Raw genomic sequence first — 20,011 nt, 5'->3', positions numbered from 1 at the left:
GCTAAATGAAGCGTGTGTGTAGATTAATTAAGGAAGGGGTGAAGAGAGATGACGCCTCCTTACCTTTGCTCTGTGAGGAGAAGCAGAGGGAGAGCTGAGCAAATAGGTCAGGATTCTCAAACTTCTCTTCTTTGACTTTGATCCAGAAGCAATTCTCTGCCATTTCCTGAGGCACTATCTGCAATGACACAAGGTTTCCATTATCACTACAATCAGAGACCGCTATTCCACCAACCTGCCACTCAAAAAGTTCTTCTCACTGGAGATGGGGTTTGTGTGTGTCTGTCTTGTGTGTGGACACACACATGCCCTTGTGTGTACATCCTTAGCAACAGAGTGCTAAACAAGACCAGCATAAAAGATCAAAAACGCAAAAGTGGGGGTTAAAGGTATACTTTTATGTGATGACAAATCACATGAATATGACCACACTAAATGATTTGTGTTATCGAGTCTGATTGAACCACACACATCAAAGCTTGACCTCTCCTGGGATGAATGAAATATTTGAATTTTCAGGTTGCAGAAAAAACAACTCTGTTTATACAGTCCTCCTACCTAGATTTGCCTGAAAGCCTCTAAAAAGCAACCAAGCACCTACACATGGTGAGATCATGGCAGACCACGGGGATGATTTCTACTCCTCCTCTTTCATCCCCCCCCCCCATACTGCTCAATAGACGAGAGAAAGTGGGAGTATACTGAGGGATTCATACATAAACAACCCATATAACATATTGCACTTACTACTGGCTAATGACATTTGTTACACTATGCTACATCTGCTATACATTCTGTTGATTGTGCTAATGGTGAGAGGTATTAGTGATTTAGTTTTGTACTTAGGGTCTGGATGAGCAGTTGGCCTCCTGCACCACCACTGTTAACCTGCTGAACATCAAAGTAATTACATACAGAAAGAGGTGCAAGCACCACTCTTATGATACATGGACAGAGTGCTCCAGGTGAAGCTGGGAAATCGTTCTCAAGGCTGGTGATAACTGCAACAGTGTTGCTGAGTTCTTTAATGGCAACAATAGGTGCTTTAATGGGAGGCTTATGGTCCTTTTGACATGAGTTGGTCTTGGTCATGAGTGTTAACAACAATGTGACAATGTAGGCCTACTCTCATTTGCTCTACAACCTGTTGAAAGTCCTAGACAGCAGTCTATGCCATGTCTGTGAACTGGAGAAAATGTGAAGAGAGCAAATATAGCCAGAAATTCAGTAATGCAAACATCAATTCCCTTGGCATTTCAGTTTTCAGTTTGCCTACTCCCACAACTACTTGATAATAAAAATGGTGAGAAATGCAGAAAGGTCTTATACTAGTATCAGTACAGCTAGTATCAAGTTAGGGAATATAGATATAGAGATATACAGTAGATTACCTTACTTGATACTAGCTAATAATGCTGACCCCAAAAAATGTGTATAATGAGAAATGCAGGGGGTTGAGACAGCTGCCCTGTGTTACACCATGAGATATGTCAGACATTTCTGATACATGATCCCCACTGCTAAGCAACAAATTAAGAACAGTTTCAAAGAGACCAACCCAGTTTCTGACATGATGAATGAGAACATGGTGGCTAAGGGTTTGCTTAAATTCTGAAAGAAGCTCTGCAGCATTGTTGTCATTTGTGGGCTGGCACGTATCAGTGCGGTGTACCGGCACTTCTAGATTTTAACCCCTGGCGTACCGGGATTTACCACCAACAGTTGAATAAGGAGAGTACCAACACTTAATTTTTTCCTCTTAAAGCACTGAATTGATGAAATATTTGCAGTTGTGATTGGTTAACTCGTTTTTGTTTTATCCATTTTACCCATGTTCAGAAATATAGGGTGTTTCCATTTAGCTGGTCAAATATAGAGGGATTTATAATGTGAACTCAATGATGATAATAGTTAAGTTTTGTTGTAGCATGTTGCATTGCCTATTCATCCAACATTGATTTAAAAACAGATAACTAAATAAATATGCTAGGTCACCACTGAACTGAATTGACTTCTAATATTTGTTCTTCTTTTCCCAATTTAAAAACTGTCACCACAGGAAGCAGATGTTATTTTACCTACAGATCATGTGTCTACATATGATGCAACAAGTCATGGACTTTCATCTACCTACATCTTTTCATGTCAAATTCAAGGGTCTTCCAGGGTACATTTTCAAAGACAGCAATATCAAGGTCTTCCTTTGCCAATATCATATCTGTGTTATTCATGCTCTTGTCAGATATGTATGGGCATTGTATAGATGGAATGCTGGCCTTGATACATGTTCTTCTCTCTCCCTTCCTCTTTTTTAAAACCAAATCATAGTTGCTTCTGGCATTCCTATATTTCCATCTGCTGCACACAGAGAAGACTGACGACTCTTGTCCCACTTAATCGACACAAGAGACGCAGATTGTTTTTCCTCAAGTGGTTATGAATTTAATTTGCATCACCAAACTGCAACTCCTGTGGAGGCAAGGTTAATGCACCTGCACATTAACCCGTTTCTGTTCTTTTCCAAGACAGTGTGCACTTGCACAAACAAATCATATATGCAAATCCACATAGACATTGCAGGTGACAATGAGTAATAATATTTAAAATAACAAAGCACAAACACACACACAGCCCCACCTGGTATTAAGACACAAATAAACAGTTGTTTGTCTTACTGTTTGCTCAGTGGGTTTGGTATTCCATATCGCTGTAATGACACCATTAATAATCTAACTCCACTGCGCAGGAAACTCCACACATACATTTTTAAGAACCCTTTAAAGAGTGACAAAATCTAATGCAATAGCCAATGTCGAATTGTATTTCCACATGTACTTCTCTCATTTACGTATGTCTGTCATTTGGTGGCCTGCAGTTAAATAAATAACATATTGTAGAGGGCAAAATATATCCCATTTGTTCACTTGTGCCTCAGAAATGAGGACAAAAGTGTGGAGAGATAACCACAATGGCCCTCAACACACTGAAAAATCACATTCAAAATTTATTTTTAATACATGGCTTGATTCCACTAAAACCATTAAACGTGCACCACTAACATGATGTCAAAAGAACTGGTCTGATGTTTTGGTTGCTGTCAGTAATTGAAGACTAAAACGTAAGGTCACACAAGCATCAGCAAAGAACCATTAAATTAATGCTAAGAACTCCTGAGGCGATGGATAAATTATCTATGGTAAAAAAGAGCCCACACGCAAGAGAATGTCCTATTGAAATTGTATTCAAATGTGATGGAACGTTACACAACCCAGTCTTCATTCAATTATGCTAAGAATGTGCAAATCCAAGGACATTTAAGCAGTGAAAATTGTTTACTCTTGAATCCTTTGAAATGGGTGCTGAGTGTGGAATAGTGTGGCCTCTGGCTGAACGGTTGTTTGACTAGATTAAGAGTGCATTTGAAAAGAACTCCCTATGGTTTGGATCTTCAACTTCCTATCTTCCCATTGTGTTGAGTTAGGAGAAACCTCTCAAGCCAGTCATGTCTGATAGTCAAAATGTTGCATAATATTTCATGTTAAATAACAGTGCAATGTTAATTCCCTTAAAATGACAAGTCACCAATATTATCACTGAATATGAGAATATGCATTATAGTAAGTCAAGGTGGGGTTACCATACCTTGGTCCAGTTGACCCTCTTCATTACAGTTTCAGGCTTGTAGGTCTTCTTGGCCTCAAGCCCATAAGGCAGCTTGACAACAGCCAACGGTGGTGGAGGCACGCCCGGGCCTCCAAAAAAAGGCGGAGGAGGTGGGGGTCCACAACCAGGCGGTGGTGGCGGAGGTGGAGGTCCTCCACCTGGAGGAGGTGGAGGAGGAGGTGGTGGTGGCATGCAAGCATGGCCAGGAAGAGGAGGAGGAGGCGGAGGAGGAGGACAGCCACCAGGTGGAGGTGGGGGAGGAGGAGGCGGAGGAGGAGGTGGAGCTGCTGCATTCCCTGGTAGGGGAGGTGGAGGTGGTGCTCCGGGTGCAGCTGGACCTGCTGCAATCTGCAAGTACAGGGCACAAACGTTAACAATCTTCATGGTGATTCAATCCAATGTGAGGTCGTTTAAATTGTGTCACATTATCTCTGGCTGTGAGCAGATAACAGGTTTCAAGGAAGGCAGTCGTGTGTATTAATGACCAATTCAACTTCAGAGGCAAAATTAATCACACAAACTCCTGGTGATTGTAATAAGCAATGTCTTTGGAAAGCAGATATGTATTTGTGGTGTGAGGAAAAGATGTGGTCATGGGAGTTGACATAATGATTGTGCACAGTATACAGTTTAATAATAAGATTGTTCATGCATCTAATCAAAAAGCTTTTGATTTCATATTCACATCCTGTCATAATAAGATTTTTTTTTTACTTTGTTCATTTATTTCTCTTTTTATCTATATATCTCCTCTGTGGCGTCACAAAATGTGAAATACGCAAAAACTATATAGTTAGCCATTGTGAGCAATACTTGACCAAAAGGTTAATGTATGTGTTCATTAATACCTGCTGATATGTATGTGAATAAATACTAAGAAAAACTTCAGAGGAAAAACAACTACTGTTTTATGTTGTAAAAGATAAGAATGTTGGTTTCCCATCAAGTCCTCCCCCTCACGAACTCTAGGCTATTAAACAGTAGACAGGGGTGTAATTAGACCCAACACTGATAAGACAAAGTCTTTCAGTCATTTGACATGTCTGACCTATCACACCTACCACATACGCAGGTGCAGTAGTCTCTGATAGTGAAAATGTCAATAGAAAATGGTTTAGGAAAAAATATGCATATACAACAATTACAGAAAACCAAGCTTAGACTGGGTTTGATCTTAGGAGTTGATTAGGTGCCAGTTCTAACCAAAAAGCATTACCACTTGCACATCTCATTTCCAAAACCAATTCCCCACCATGTGTATTTCCCCAGTCACTTGATTGTGCATACAAAATGTGATTGGCTTCATATTTAAAGACATTACGCAGCGTTTCATTACATAATGACATTGGTGGATTGTTTATTAGGGCTGAAATTAAAAAGGTGTTCTGAGAGGAGCATCTTACACAGATTGCTCTGAGCCCTTCAGTAAAAATCCACATCAAATGATTATGGGTCTGTCAATCTTGAGCCTGCATGGCCCATTTTCTCTTTAAGATTAATGTGACAGAATGGAGGCAAATTAGCTGCTAAATTAGAGCGCAGTTGTTTCCATACTAGAGGGCCATCAGAGTCTCTATCTCACTCCCTCTCTCTTCCTCTTTCTGATCTACCCAATAATAAAAACAGTGTCTATAGAACCTTTGGGATCCAGTACTATTGCCACTGGCAGCTTCCTCTTCAAATACAAAAACAAACATTCAAAGAGATCCATAAGTGGTTCAGTATAAAATGTAAATAATTGTGTACACTGCTTTAATTGACAACAGGCACATTATACATATGAGATCACATTAGACTATATGTTTTAGATTGTAATTAACTACCCCATTCATGTTTTGTAGGCAATATGTACATTATAAACACAATATACTTTGTGTCTGGGCCTGAAAAAGTAATAAAAGTATATTGCATTAATACAATTATGAAGGTTGCTGTGTGAAATAAAATAGCCAAACACAGCTCTCTGTACAGACATAAAGAAAGAATACAAATATTGTATTGAAATGTTACTTCTTTCTATAACCTAAAGGGCTCCTTCCAAATGAGTTTCTTCTTTTCTTTTTTTTTGATTGATTGATTTTTTTGATCCCAATAAATTGTGTGTAAAGTCTATTTTCCCAGCATGTTTTGCAATTATGTTTTATCACCAGGTTCTAAGAGATCTCTTTTTGATCTTTTTTGGCCAATGTTACTTTTGTGGAGCCCATCTGGGAAACTGTGTAAATTGGACAACCAGGCTAATATGAAATGTAACCCATCCAAATTGGATTCATAGTCTTCTGGACTCAATGGGGAGGTCAGAGTGGCAGATAATTAACTCTGAATACTATGTGATTAAATCTATGCCTCAATCTCATCTCTGATAGATGAATTCAATCACAAAGTGTTTACTTATGAAAATTGCATTTAACGAGTTGGAAATGTGTGTAGATAAAAGCCCCAAAATGGCTTCCTACTGTTGTATTTTTTTGTGGAATGAAAAGTATTTTTTCAGACCCGTTTTGTGGATTACCACTATTACTATTGGTTTTATAAATCGTGATTGAAATGCACTTTTTTGTTTTATATTTGATTTGTTTGTGTTTTTGTGTTGTTCTGCTTGTCGCATAAAGTGCCCCCTCGGGGGATAATAAAGTTTTCTGAACTGAACTGAACTGAACAATTGCAGGAGTATTGATTCAAGAGTGATATTAATTCAGTGTAATCTTCATTCAGTGTAACCTTGTACTAAATAGATAATTTTTTTTCAAAGTCAAAACATTAATTTTAATGCACAATATGAAGAAGGGCACATGTGCAGAGAAAATGGAGATGGAAAAAAAGTTCCATTATTAGTTTGAGATTTTCTCTCTGACAACAGATTTGAAGCACCACAATCAAATTCTGGATTCATAGATTTGTGAGATTATGTCAAGGGCCACACATGCAAGGAGGACACCCACCTTGGCTTCAGATTCCCTGATGAGTCTCTGAGCCTCTTTGAGCTTGTCTTTTTCAATAGTTAACTGTTCAGATACAACAACACACATACACACACCCATCCCACCAGCACACACAATGGGAACACACACCACAACAGACACAGGGGGCAACAGAGAGGTACAAATGGGGGTGGGTTAGATAGACAGAGAAGAAGAATGCTAAAAAGAACAGTACTCACACCAAACACTTAAAAGGCAGAAAAGAGGTAAACAGGGGAAAGAGGATGTTCCTTACACAGTTAATGACAATGGTAGTACACTGCTATATCCCCATTTCATTTGAATGAGTTCTTTGATGTGCAAAAGGCAAAGTGTACTGTACTTTTACACCTAAAACAAGGTGTAATCTATCTTCAAAAGAACATCAGTGTAGAGCCCTGACTGCAGCATGAAAGGAACAAGGCACAGCATCACTGACAGTTGGTGCACCTTCAAAACCCTTCTTCCAGTTTCCTTTTTTTCCTTCCTTTTTGGCATTGAAAAATACATTTCAACTTAACACTCTCAGATGTGTGATGGGCACTGATTTCACTGTGCAGTCTTTGTTTTAGCAATGTACCCATTTTGCTTTGATATTTTACTCTGTGCAACCTTGCCAAAAAAGGAAGATGGGAGAGTAATCTACAGCAACTGAAATGTAATATTTTTATAGAGTCATTCGTACCGAACACCTCTTACTATGGACTGTAGAGGACTAAATATTTAACGTGTATAATGGAAAAGGAGATGGAAACTTTTAAGGGGTGACTTAAAAAGAACTTTCATTCTGTAAGACTTTTAGAAAACTGAAATAAAGTGAAATATTTAAAGAAGCAAGGAAAAGTTTTATTTTACCTCTCATCTTCAGGGTTAGAGGTGGCTGTATGCGTGTGGGTGTTGTGTGTGTGTGTGTGTGTGTGTGTGTGTGTGTGAGACATTTGAATGACAGAGCACTTGGCTTACCTGCATTACATAACAGCAAAGAGCACATAATATCAGTGACTACATAGGAAGTCATCATCAGTTGGGTTGAATTCTATAATCAACCAGGACGGAAGGCAGCCTGGCAGTAAAAGAGAGAGAAAGTGGTCTACTACACAACCAGCTCCTCTTGGGGCCAAGGCTGGGTCAGCTACAAGACCGCCAGGTTGTTAAAACCTATTAATGGGATGGCGCAGAGTGCTCCAATGTACCACTGCAGTGCTACATTATTCATTACCTCCAGAGCCAATTCAATGAATAGCTTGCTTCTTTTTTTTTGCTTTGAATGGTTAGAAGCAAAGGTTTGGGGAAGGGTGGATGATTTTCACTTGTTGTGATATGTGTGTCCTTTGTTGATGTTTACAGGCAGAACCTCCACTCAACTCAATTGGGGGATAATCAAACAGACACATCAAAAAGGCTGCTTGTTACAATGCCAAAGTTCCCAGAGAAAGACTCTCATTAAATGTGTTGGTTCACAAACGAGGTGAAGAGAAGTGACTCAGGCATGCATGTGTTTTAATATCTGACAGGAATTCAGTCTAGCAGATGAAAGGTTAGGGTTAGCTCCCATTTAATTCATATTCAGCAAAACAGCAGTGATAGCACAGCAGCTTTGATGGACAAACTGAATGCATGTCCTCGTGCCCATTTAAAGGGCTTTCTACAGCAATGTGTCAAACAAGGATTATGTTGCACAACACACTCTTTCCTAGTTTCCTAGTCTTCCTGGGGTGGCAGTAGTACCACCATCTAAGAAAATGACACTTGTTTGGTTCATTTCCTGCAGTAGAAATTCAATGGTCTATAAGAACACGTGTCTTAAATCAAAAAAAGGAGATAACTCTGAATTGTTACTGCACAACCTGCATATTTTTAGCAGATTTCTGAGGATAAATAACATATATGGCAGCCCTGAAATTGACTTTAATTCTAATCAAATATGTAAAATGGGGTGAAAATTAACTTTGGTTTACTTAAACCTAAACAGATTGAATGAATTCACTTTGATAAAGAAGTTTATCTAAACACAAATACTGATCAATGGTCAGAGTCAGTTAAATGACCATTAACCATTAACCAACACGATTAAAATGTACGATTTACAAACACATATTGAATCCTCCGGCACAGAGTGTGCTGGGTATAACCGCTATAATAGCTTATCCGGTGTGAGAAAATATTAAATAGCTTTTTTAAATAGATTTATTTTTTAAAAACAGAAGATGCCAGACGATATAATGTCTAAACTGATTAACAAAAACTAAAGCACACAATGAGTCCTTCAGTGCTGCTAGTTCTTTAAGGAAAACCTCCACCTTCTCTGCTCTTGGCTGATATGACTCGAAAGACCCAACAGTTTAACAGAACAGAAACTTGCAGTGGCATTTTACATATCTCAGAATAAAATAAACCAGCCAGAGCTTCCTCATTTGTCAGGCATAACGGACAGCTTTTTATTTGGAGGGAGCAAGATGTTCACATCATGAGAGGTACTGTAAGACTGGTTTGCAGTCTGTTGAAAACACCCACTCAGATGGTGCTGATGTCCCAGGATACTTCAACTTTTAATTGTTAGTACTAATTGCTAATTGCTACTAATTTGTATAGCTGTCGAGTCATTAATTATGAAATTAACTAATAAATATATTGCTTTTAAGCACATACTGTCGGTATATATACTCTATTTATGTTCTGTCAAGATACATAAGGGATAGGTGTCGTGGGCCACATTCATGCAAGTTTGTGCCAAACAAATTGCATGTTTTCCTGCTGAGGTTAATGTTTGTTGAAGTGAAGCTCTTCAGCAGTAACTGCTCTCTGAAGGAGCATTCAGACAAACAGAGGAAGAGAGGGTTTGACTCTCCAGGGCTTCTCTGCTCTACACTACCTGTTAATGCACCACAGTCAGTCAGTCTTCAAAAGACAGAGGCCTGCCAGGGGAGGGTGAGGGGAAGGTGTATGATAGCGAAGAAAACACTTGGAAACAACATAAAAAGCTCCAACAAGGGAAAGAGGCCAAGCAAAGGTAACACAGCCTGATGCATTCATTTCTGACAGAAAGTGGAAGGAGGGGAGAGCAAGGGATGGCGAGCAGGTGGAGAGGGTGGAGAGGAGCTTTTCTGATGGTCTCATTAAAATGGGTGGGCAGTAATCAGGCACAGAGTGAGAGATGAACCACTTTGGATACAAATGCAGGGAACAAGTGCCGACAGAGCACTCAGGCATATGAAATGCAGGAGTGAGACCTACACACGGATTATGTTTAAAAGAACAAAAAAAAAAAAAAAAAAAGATGTGTGACTTTGACCAGGACAACCAAGAAAACTGGCACTTTATGACAGCTTTCCGTGGCAAGCTAAGGATGACTATCAAGGCTCAATCAACATGCACATTCTCCTGATGAAGGTCAATAGACCAAAACGTTGACCCATTAAACAGAGCTTATGTGATTGTGGGAGCAAGCTGTGATTTTTATATTAATCTAAGGATGACTGCCAGAGGACGGAGGTAACAGCAAGTTAGAGAACTCCTCGTGATGCTTGGACCACAGATGTAGGTGCGGTTTATCAGATGGTGAGTGCCAACAAGATATGCAGCCAGAAAGGAATGTTTGAAAGAGAAAGCAATCTCAGATATAGATGAAGGTATACCATCTTTCAATGCCGGTTTATATTAAATTCCCTAAGCAGGTAGGCAAACTGCCCTTTTGTCCCAAGGCAGTGCTAAAGTGTTTGAAATTGGGTTAAGGGGGAAATAGCAGTCATTTTCTGTGCTCAAAATGGAGGGTTTTGCCTGGGAAAAATGATGTGGAGGCCAGGAAAAGAAATGCAATCCGTCTCTGCGATGATAGAATTACATAGGAAAAGCTTCAATAGAGCAATTTGCCCATATAAAGAGCTACAACTTAAGAAGGAGATTGACCCTTTATTAAATCAAATGTTCTTGCATGGGTGATAACTCCCACTTACATCAGCAGCACATCTGTAAGTGGAGTGGAAAGACCGGGAGTTTTTTTTCTCATAGTGCCTTTACCTTTCATTGCTATGATTTTAAGACAAACATTTTCATCCTGCATTCTGTGAGTCAGTTTTTCACTTAAAAAAACTTTTATCAAACTGATTAAAAGTGCTTCTGGACATTGGATTTTTCAACACCTTCTTGTTCATGCTTTTTTGGGAAATATACAGTACATCATAAGAAATCTCTGAGGGGAGTGTAACACGGCTTTGCAGAGGAGTGGGATTTCTCTTTTTGGATTTACCTGGGACTCGAGGGTCTGGATCTTCCCCTCCAACTCTTTGATTTTCTCTTCCTTCTTTTGAGACTCGGCCTGGGCCTCCTGCCGTGCACTGAACTCCTCATCAAACTGCAAGAAAAGAGACACAGGTATGGCTAGTGCACATAACAAACACAAGAACACAGATGTAAACACACACACATACACACACTCAGGTTGGTGAGCGGCAGGGTATCTCCAGAGAGTGGCCACGGGGCACATCAACAGACACCAAAACACGCTGTCTTACACTCTGGCCGATTTCTATTCATAGCCCTCATGGCCCTAGAGCCCTGTTGTCCTTTGTCTTTGTTTCAAGCCTGGCTTTCATGTATGTTGATGGATCTAACCTTTGCAGAAACCAAGACATGTCGCTACAATGATTTCACCGGCCCAGCAGGGTGCATGGTGGGATGGTGGGACAGGACTCTTAAGAAAAACACACACCCAGGACCCCCTCGGTACAACCAGACAGTCAGGGTGAGACTGAGATACACTCTCCTTAAGATTACAATATTATGCATAATATACTGTAGGTCAAGGTAGGTTTTACATTTTGGTTCTCTTAACTAAATAAAAATACAATTAATCAATATTGCAATTAACTTAACACATAAAAAGGAAATGTAAGATAAGTGAAAAATCCACTAAAGGCTTCCTTAAAATGCACAAGCATATCAAGAAGACCCAGAACATAACTTAACTCTGTCCTACCGCAGCGCACAAATAAGTATACATCAGAACATCAGCATTGATTCTTGTAACGCTGATACGGATCATGTACCGTCACAGCCAGGTATTGATTAGGGCATGGAAAATCAATAGCTTGTCTGGGAGCTCTGAGGAAGAAAAAACTTTCCTGATGGGAGCCGGCCAACCAGAGGGGGGCTGTTGGAGTGATTAATGTCTCACCTTTTTGGAGTACTCTGCAGCCTTCTGTTCGCTCTCCTCAACTTTTGCTTTATCCACACACTGATCTACAAAACAAGACGGGCAGAGTTACGAAACACTTCAAAGGCATCTCGAGCTGTCATGCTCCACCTCAGCTCCTTGTCTGAGATTTACAATCAGACCTGTATCTTGTTTCAAAGCATATTATGATCGGATGTCTACTTTGAAAAATCAGTTATTTCCATGAGGGTTATAATTTAAGATGCATTTAAGGGAGTATCAGATATATATATACAGGCTATTTATAATCCTATGCACTGTATAAGTGTGTATCTCTATGTGTGTCTATATATCATCATATAAGATGGGAAAGTGTTGTGCTCAATATCTGCCTCATAATCAGTGAAATCAGGCATTTTCTGCAACCCTTGGCTCATGCAGATGTTCTAATCTCTTGCACTCCTCTTCCCTCCATCCTCCTCTCACTCTGTCTTTGAATAAGAGAAATCATCACCCCAAAATTGTGTTATCTGTTGCTTGAGGGTGTGTATTACCAACAAGAGAAGTACCAGTCGGAGTATCCAACCACATTAAAATGTTTGCATGTTTTTGCTATTTAATTTGGTTTCTCTGCAGCTTTCCAAATATTTTGAGTGTTGTTTGGCTTTATTTAAATGGATTTACAAATCTCATATTTTATAAATAGCTGGTAGATGTATCATCGAAAGGACAGTCTCAGTGTAAGTGTAAATTATTGTGAGATCACACATTACGCAACACATTTTCTCTGAAAAATAATTGTTTTCAGAAAAGGACACCCTAATGTTAAAGTGGGAAAGTAAAAAAAAAAGAAAAAAGAAAAACAGAACACAAAAACAATGTGGCTTCTAATCCCACATGTCTTTAGGGACAATTTAACAAAACAAAACCTTGGAAGGATTTTAACAACTGATTAAATCTCAGTAAAGTGAGTGAGAGAAAACTTATTAAATATAGCATCAGTTCTTTGAGGGTAGGTTTAGAAACTTTTAATGACCCTTTGTTAGCAAGTCACAGAACTGTTAGTGACACAACAGAGAGAAAACATGGTGTTATTTATTTATTTTCTCTGTTTGAAAAAAAAAATCATTAGTGATGCAGTAAATAGATGTTTTCTCTATGATTCTAACTGAGAAAAACAATTATTCTGAGTTAACTCAATTCATTTTAATAGGTAATGTATTGTTCATTACCGCATCATGTCAAGACATTGCAGGTGTTTGTAAAAGGAATTTCACATGCATCAGATTAACAAGAGAGTAAATACGTAGCATTTGTACCAATGAGATGGGTGAAGTCCACGTCCAGTCTTTTACTGTAGCCAAAGTCCGGGTCCATCCCATTGCGATGCAGGACCACCTGAGACACGCACTCTTCGATTACCTTGTAATACTGAGGCCTGAGGGGTGACAAAACATAAAGCAGAACAATTAGACAAGCCACAGAAAGATATGAGTGACACAAACTCTACAAGGCTAATTAACCACTAATTATTCCCTTATCCAAGCTAGAGGTCACAAAATGCCACGCCAAAAAGGGTGCTGCTGGAGAAAATAGACACCCTATTAAATTTGATCACTTGCTTCATCCCCATCATGAAATTAGCAGATTAATGGCCACACAGAACCTAAGTCTGCGTTAGTCTGTCCATTTCAAGGTGACAGACGGTAGCCAAGGCTGTGTTTGCCCTCTTGCCTAATTTGCAATCATCTTTGCCAATAAGAGCGACCATAAAAACTGAAATGTAAATCTAATCAGTGTAATGTGTGTAATTGAAAGCACAATGACCGGGAAAACATGTCATCCAGTTAGGAGTGTGACTGAGTGCTTGGTGTTGTCGGGCAGGGTGTGTGCCTCAGCCTGCGCCTCCCATCCCACCACACAGGTTGGTAGGTGACCTTTTCCCGGTAACATTATCAACTTAAATTACAAGTGACATTTAGTGAATACAATGCCAGCATAAACTGAGCTCCAAACTGAGAAAAGATTATTTTCCAAGACTGACATTGACCAGAAGTTTATGTTTAAATACACAACGGAAACAACTTCTAGCTTTTTATTCGTCTTCCATTTCTTGTAAATTGAGAATTGAACTTTGGTGCTACATGTGGAAAATTGAGCCTCGATGACAATCTCAAATAATGCCCTGGAAATGTATAAAACAACAATTGCCTGAACTCAGAACAACAGCAAACTAAGTAAGTGCATGTGGGTGTGACCAACTAATTGTTCCAATTTGCTTAACGGCTGGGCAATCGCAATCCTGGTCTTCACAGCGCTGTGAAGTCTGGAATAAGGGTGCAGTGGGATGAATACATTACTACTAGGAGGAATACGGCATCAGCAGCTGGAGCAGGGACAGCCTTCTGATTCAATAATCACATCAGCTCCTTTCATCTCCTTTTTAAATAGCAAACAGTTTCCTAGTGAGCACACAGTGGAGACTATGTTCTTCTATGAGTCCCAAAGCACAAATATACAGAGCAACACTCCAAATATGCTTTCACTAGCAGCTGATGTTCCTTTACTTTAAATAAATGATTTTAATATTTTAGAAAATACTGTTATCTTTGCAAACTCCTGTTCCAACAAATATTTTTACATTGGGAAGAAGACAGTTGAACACTGAAATATTCATGTACAGCCAATCTGCTATAGTTTAAGTATTTTTAGCTTCCTGAGATTGTCCAACTGATTCATAAAATGAATAATTGAAAATCAGAGATGACCAAAGGAGATCTTATGACAAACTTGATCAAGATAAGAAACTCAAAGTCTTATCAAAGCCTGCCTGTCGAATGTCTCTGCATAAAAGCACGGAGGCAAAAGAGCGTTAATGTTACTAAAATGTAATAATTGATTTGAGCAGGCAGAACTGTGAACAAAGTGCCAAAGCCAGCTGGGTTAATTTTGTGCAAGACCAAAAAAGCACATATCCAAGCAATCGAATCAGTAAAAGTAACACGTGATACACATCAGTTTGTTATTATTAAACATTAAATGGAGTCAAGTTTATTTTCAAGGTTTCACTAACTGTTGCCCATGAATTCAAAGGCTATGTTCAGTTGGTACCTTGTGGGTGGACAGGCCATATCATGTTATGAACAGAAATATGAAAGAACACAAAATTCTGAGCCAAGGCAAATAAGAATAAATCAGCATTTAGGTGCACTGTTTTGAAAGCATGAAATGCCATACATTAAGCTTGAGCTGGCGGATTCGCCCACACATGACTGGAACAAGCTAGTGAAAGCTCACACATCGCCCTGCATGGCTTAAACACTGTGGCACTCGGCTTACAACTGTCACCAATGTACACCACATTATTATCTCAATAAGCCGCCCTATTTTCCCTTCGTCCTCCATCCTCCGCCACCACCAAGCAGATAGGGGCTGGGTGGAGATAACTAGAGATGGAGAGAGTGACCCAGAACTGTCAGGCCCCTCCACAGTGGGCAGGGCTGGGCTCCAGAAGCTAGCATATGTCCCCTGCATCATTCCCCACCTCTTCTTTTACTTTGGCACCTTCATTTCTTCCAATGATAGCTTGCAGTTCAGCACAGCCCCAGCCACTTGATCCAGCTCTGCTCCACATAACCAGTGTAATCCCCATATCACCAGGCTCCAAAAGAGCAGATCTGCTCTATATTTACTGGGTGGGTTTGATGTGCTCCCATTCATTAGGCTTGCAGTGAGAGATTAATTATCAAAAATAAACCAAGCCCTGGAGGGGAGAGCAACAACTAATGTTGTGTTAGGAGCAATGACAGTAGACAGAGCACTTGAAAAGTCTGCCCACTAGAGCACCTTATTATTTAAATACAAATTATACTGTTTCACAAACTATAATTTAATTCATTATTACTTGACATATAAATCAAGACAAGTTCCAATAAATACAATCATAGAAAAAAAAACTTAATCTGTTTCTTTAGGTAGAATATGATGAGTACATGCATTCCTTTGATCGCAAAGCCAAAGTCTGTCACACCTTTATATAATACTACTTAACCTAAGACTGCACCATAAAATGATTTCAAGTAGAACCACGCGTTGCTACCACACATTGTCTGATCTGCCAAATTGTTTCTGTTTCATGTTGTGGAAATACTATATTTATAGTCTACACTATTTCACATTCATCCGATTTTAACCACAACATTAAAACATGGTCATTTTAAGGGCAAAGACTTTCTGTTGGAGGAGCTGCATGCACTGTAGCGCTGCATCCTCCAATCATTAAAACTCGACTGCAATGAAGTATGGGGAATAAAATGCCTCAGTCGGAATGTATTTCTGGTGTCTGGCGTTTCTGTGTGTACATGTGTGGGTTTGTCCTTGCAATTGTGACGGAGGCCGGAGGAAAAAGATATTTCAAAAACATATCTTTAAAAAGACCATCAGTTCTTCTATGGGCACTGGTAGGCCTACTGATCCCTTCTTATTGCTGGCTTACAGAAGGGTATATGGATACTGGAGCCGGGGTGGACGTGGCTGTTCTAGCTGGTTAATGTGAATTCTATTTCTCGCCTCTTCCGAATAGATGAGGAATACATTATTCATAAATCCAGAGGGAACAGCAACTTGTCTATGGTAAATTTATCTTCTTCCTCTGATCCCCCCTTTGACTTCCGACTTTTTTTTTTAAGTCTTATTTTTGAAAAAAAAAAAAAAAAAAAGGTCTGACACAGCAGTGAATTCATCAGTGTCACTCAATTCAGAAGAGTGGCAGCCTTCATGCCAATGACTGACATGTTTGCTCTTCAAAGCCAAATTAGAGAGCAAACCCAATAATCGTAATACTTCTATAAGTATTATTCCTATTTTCATAATTCTAGGTATATTTACAGAGCAAGTGAAGCAATTCTTCCATATGAGATAAAGTGCAGAGTTATTTTCGAACAGTTTATCATCACCTTTAATTCAAGCAAAGTAAGTTCAGCGCTGCAGACTAGAGGTGGGCAAATAATCTTGGAACTGCAAATCAGCTCTATGAATTGCATTACCACCTGATGAGTTTGAGGCTGATAGGCCAATTAGCCTACTGGAATGAATTTAATGAATAAAAGTGATGGAGATGGAAGTGCTATTTTAACCACTGGATTTAGCCCTTTACTGTAAATGCACAGTATAAATGTCAATTTACAGAAACAGAAACAATAACTATTTGCCAGCAAAGAGAATAAAACAGTGATGTATGATATGTTTCTTCTATGAAAAACAGAAACTCCCCCCAAAATCCAAAAGTTTAGAGTATGGAAACAGACTGACAGAGTTGAACATCATGGGGTCGTTGGCCAGCCCAAGGCCAGTGGTAGTGTATGTGAAAATCACACAGAACTTACCTGATGTAATAGTCATTCCTGATGAGCAATAGGTGCTGAAGAATTGACAGGAAGTACGTCTCTGAGCCCGTGTCTTTCACCATGTTGGAGAGGAGATGGTATACTTCGCTCATATCAGTACAGCAGCAAGGTTAAAGAAAACAACTTTACAGTATGACAGTTACTTTTTAGGTTTTTAAGTTCATAGATTTAACATTTGAGGTGAAGAACACACCCATCATGGTTCGTTATTTAGATGCATTAAATCCTGTAAACATTTAAATTTTTAATAGTTTTTCTTTTTAACATTGTATTTTTTTCCCGGGTTCCTCACTTCAGGTTTTTTGACAAGCATCATTGTGCAAAAACAAACAGAGATCTGATTCCTCTTATCAACTCTCTCTCTCTCTGTCTCTCTCTGTCTCTCTCTCTCTCTGTCTCTCTCAGGGGAGCTAAAACAGTGTAAACAGCTTACTTGAGGAGGGAGATTGGCATAAAGAATTCTCCCTCTGGTTTACCTGTCACTCCGAACCTTTCAAGATAGTGGAAATTAATTACATGAAAAACTCACTGGTTTGAATGTTTGAGACAAGAATGATGGGGAGCCGAACATTCGCAGGGCTGAGATTCAGCTCTCAGATTGAAACTGACATGTACTCAGGAGTGAAAATTCATGTTATTAAATTTGCAAAAGGTATTGATTATGTGTCTTATGTTTGCTTTCCCCAAGAGGAAGTGGTGATGGCTTTGACATCTAAAAGAGATGTTAAATCCGACTGTCTTACTTGTTATTCTTCCATGTTTAAATATTATATACTACACATATTTCTTGATTATATAGAAACAATTTGTTATTAATCCTGTTCATTCAAAGAACAGATCAATATGAAATATAAGAACTACAGGATAAGCTCACACACTGAGTCACATTTCAAAATTTAATTTCTGTTAATGGTGGATTTGTAGTGCAATATTAATTAAGGAAATAACCAACTTATGTTTCTCAAACTTCTAATAGTGTTGTAGAAGTGTGGCTCTGAGAAGTAAAGAACCCAGGAAAATGAATGATTTTGAGCTCATTTAATTTGTTTGCTTGAGAAAGGAGGATTTCCCCACGGAGACTCATCTTGTTTGAAAAAGTGGAATAAGCCTCTCAGATATGTGCACACATGCAGAAAAAAACAAGACTAAGGAGATAGTGCACTGTTAAGCTCACAGAGATGAAAACCGGATTGCCATCATAACACGAAGTGTGAGTCTTGACAATGTGTGCTAAAATATTTACATAGTTCAACATATTGACTGCAAAGCAATGAAGTGGCATTTTCAACACAGTGGCAGCATATACTGTACGCTCCCTTCTCCTCCCTTCTGCTTTTGGTACAGAAAATCTCACTTTCATGCACATGGATCTGATTGAGTTTTAGGATCCAGATGAAATTAAATCCAAATTGAGGCTAAAGAGATCACCAGACCAAAGCAAAGCATAATTCCCACTAAAAACACATAAGTGTGTTATAATTAGCTAAATTTGTGGCTATGCTAATGTTATGAATCCAAAACATCAATTCAATTAAATACAAGATAATATTGTTACCTAATATTATTTGTTAGGTTTTATCAGCTGCCAATGCATGATGATTCTGAGAGTAACAAAATATATCAGATATTGAAAAAATGCACTAAACTGCATCCTCCATTTCTCATGCTATCGTCCACACAAAACAAAGCAACTGCAGCAATTGGAGCAGATCAATTCTTTTAAATACAGTTTGACACTTTTCCTATTAATTTCAACAATGTATGTAATTAAACTCCTATCCCATATCAAATTTTTAGAGAGAGAGAGGGATGGGAATACAGTAAGGCTCCTCTAAAGTATCATTTCCCTCCCTTGTATTAGCTGAGTATGAAGCCTGGGAGAATTACCAATCCTGTGAGATTCAATTATAGCATCACCACAGCAGCATTTGAGAGGACATGAGAAGGAGCTCAGACTGGGAAAGTATCCAACTAGCTTCATCTATCACTAAGCTGCAGACATAAACCTAATGTAGAATGCCAATCCATTCGATGACACCCCCTCTACGCTTGCGTTCTCTCTCTGTCTCTCTCTCTCTTTACACTCTATCTCCAAATAATGAATAAACATGAGCAGCAGTCAAGTGTGATGTAGGCCAGTTTGTGGTGAGGTCAATCAATCACCATTCCACAGCTCATTAATATTCATTAGTGGCCTGGAGTCACCTCCTCAGCACCTGGACCTGGGCCGGACACAGAGGAGACTAGCCTCTCCAGGTTAATATTCATGAAACTGCTGGAAGAAATAAGACACTTATGCATTGCTCAGGTAGTAGAAGTACTACCTGCGTGATATTATGCATATACGTGTATGTGTGTGTGCAAGACAAGGGACAAAGGATAGCCTAGACATTCGAATCATGCTCACAGCTCACAGATCAATACCGCATTGTCCTTGGAAACAAACATTGGGCCTTCTCATTTGTGAACCTGCTCAAGCACATCATTAATCCAGGTGCATGTTTTTTTCTCTCCATCTTCTCTCCACACACACACACATACACAACCTCCTACCCTCAACTACATGTGTCAACAGAAACTGTCACTCACAGCAACACTTTGTGCTCGTCCTAGAACTGTGGGATTTGGTGAAAGAAAAAGGTTGTGGGAATGAACATCTGCATAACAATGTCAGCGTCTGGTTTGTCTGCTCACAATGTCAGCCATTCATACATAGCCTGAGAGAAGTTTTGTAAATTATTAAAGAGTTCTTCTCTGGGATGCTTGAAGAAGTTTCCAACTGGGGACTAAATTACTGCTCACCTTATTAACTTCTACTCTGCATGTTTGGA

The 20,011-nt window shown here is 39.2% G+C and overlaps 1 protein-coding gene across 4 annotated transcripts in view; it reads right to left on the bottom strand.

Moving 5' to 3' along the window:
• diaph2 (diaphanous-related formin 2) overlaps positions 1 to 20,011 on the bottom strand; it is a 346,642-nt gene that overhangs the window by 213,018 nt on the left and 113,613 nt on the right. For all 4 annotated transcript variants that reach the window (XM_083980784.1, XM_083980786.1, XM_083980787.1 and 1 more), the window contains 6 exons: positions 17,160 to 17,267; positions 13,095 to 13,213; positions 11,797 to 11,861; positions 10,870 to 10,974; positions 3,643 to 4,011; positions 64 to 178 (listed from right to left, as the gene is read on the bottom strand). In XM_083980784.1, the coding sequence (XP_083836910.1) occupies positions 64 to 178; positions 3,643 to 4,011; positions 10,870 to 10,974; positions 11,797 to 11,861; positions 13,095 to 13,213; positions 17,160 to 17,267 (881 nt within the window). The remainder of the gene's footprint in view (positions 1 to 63; positions 179 to 3,642; positions 4,012 to 10,869; positions 10,975 to 11,796; positions 11,862 to 13,094; positions 13,214 to 17,159; positions 17,268 to 20,011) is intronic.

This window comes from Trachurus trachurus (genome assembly GCF_905171665.1).
Source record: "Trachurus trachurus genome assembly, chromosome: 10".
NCBI classification, from domain to species: Eukaryota; Metazoa; Chordata; class Actinopteri; order Carangiformes; family Carangidae; genus Trachurus; species Trachurus trachurus.
Note: the sequence above shows the minus strand (reverse complement) of the source record. Positions and strands in the feature narration are given on the sequence as shown.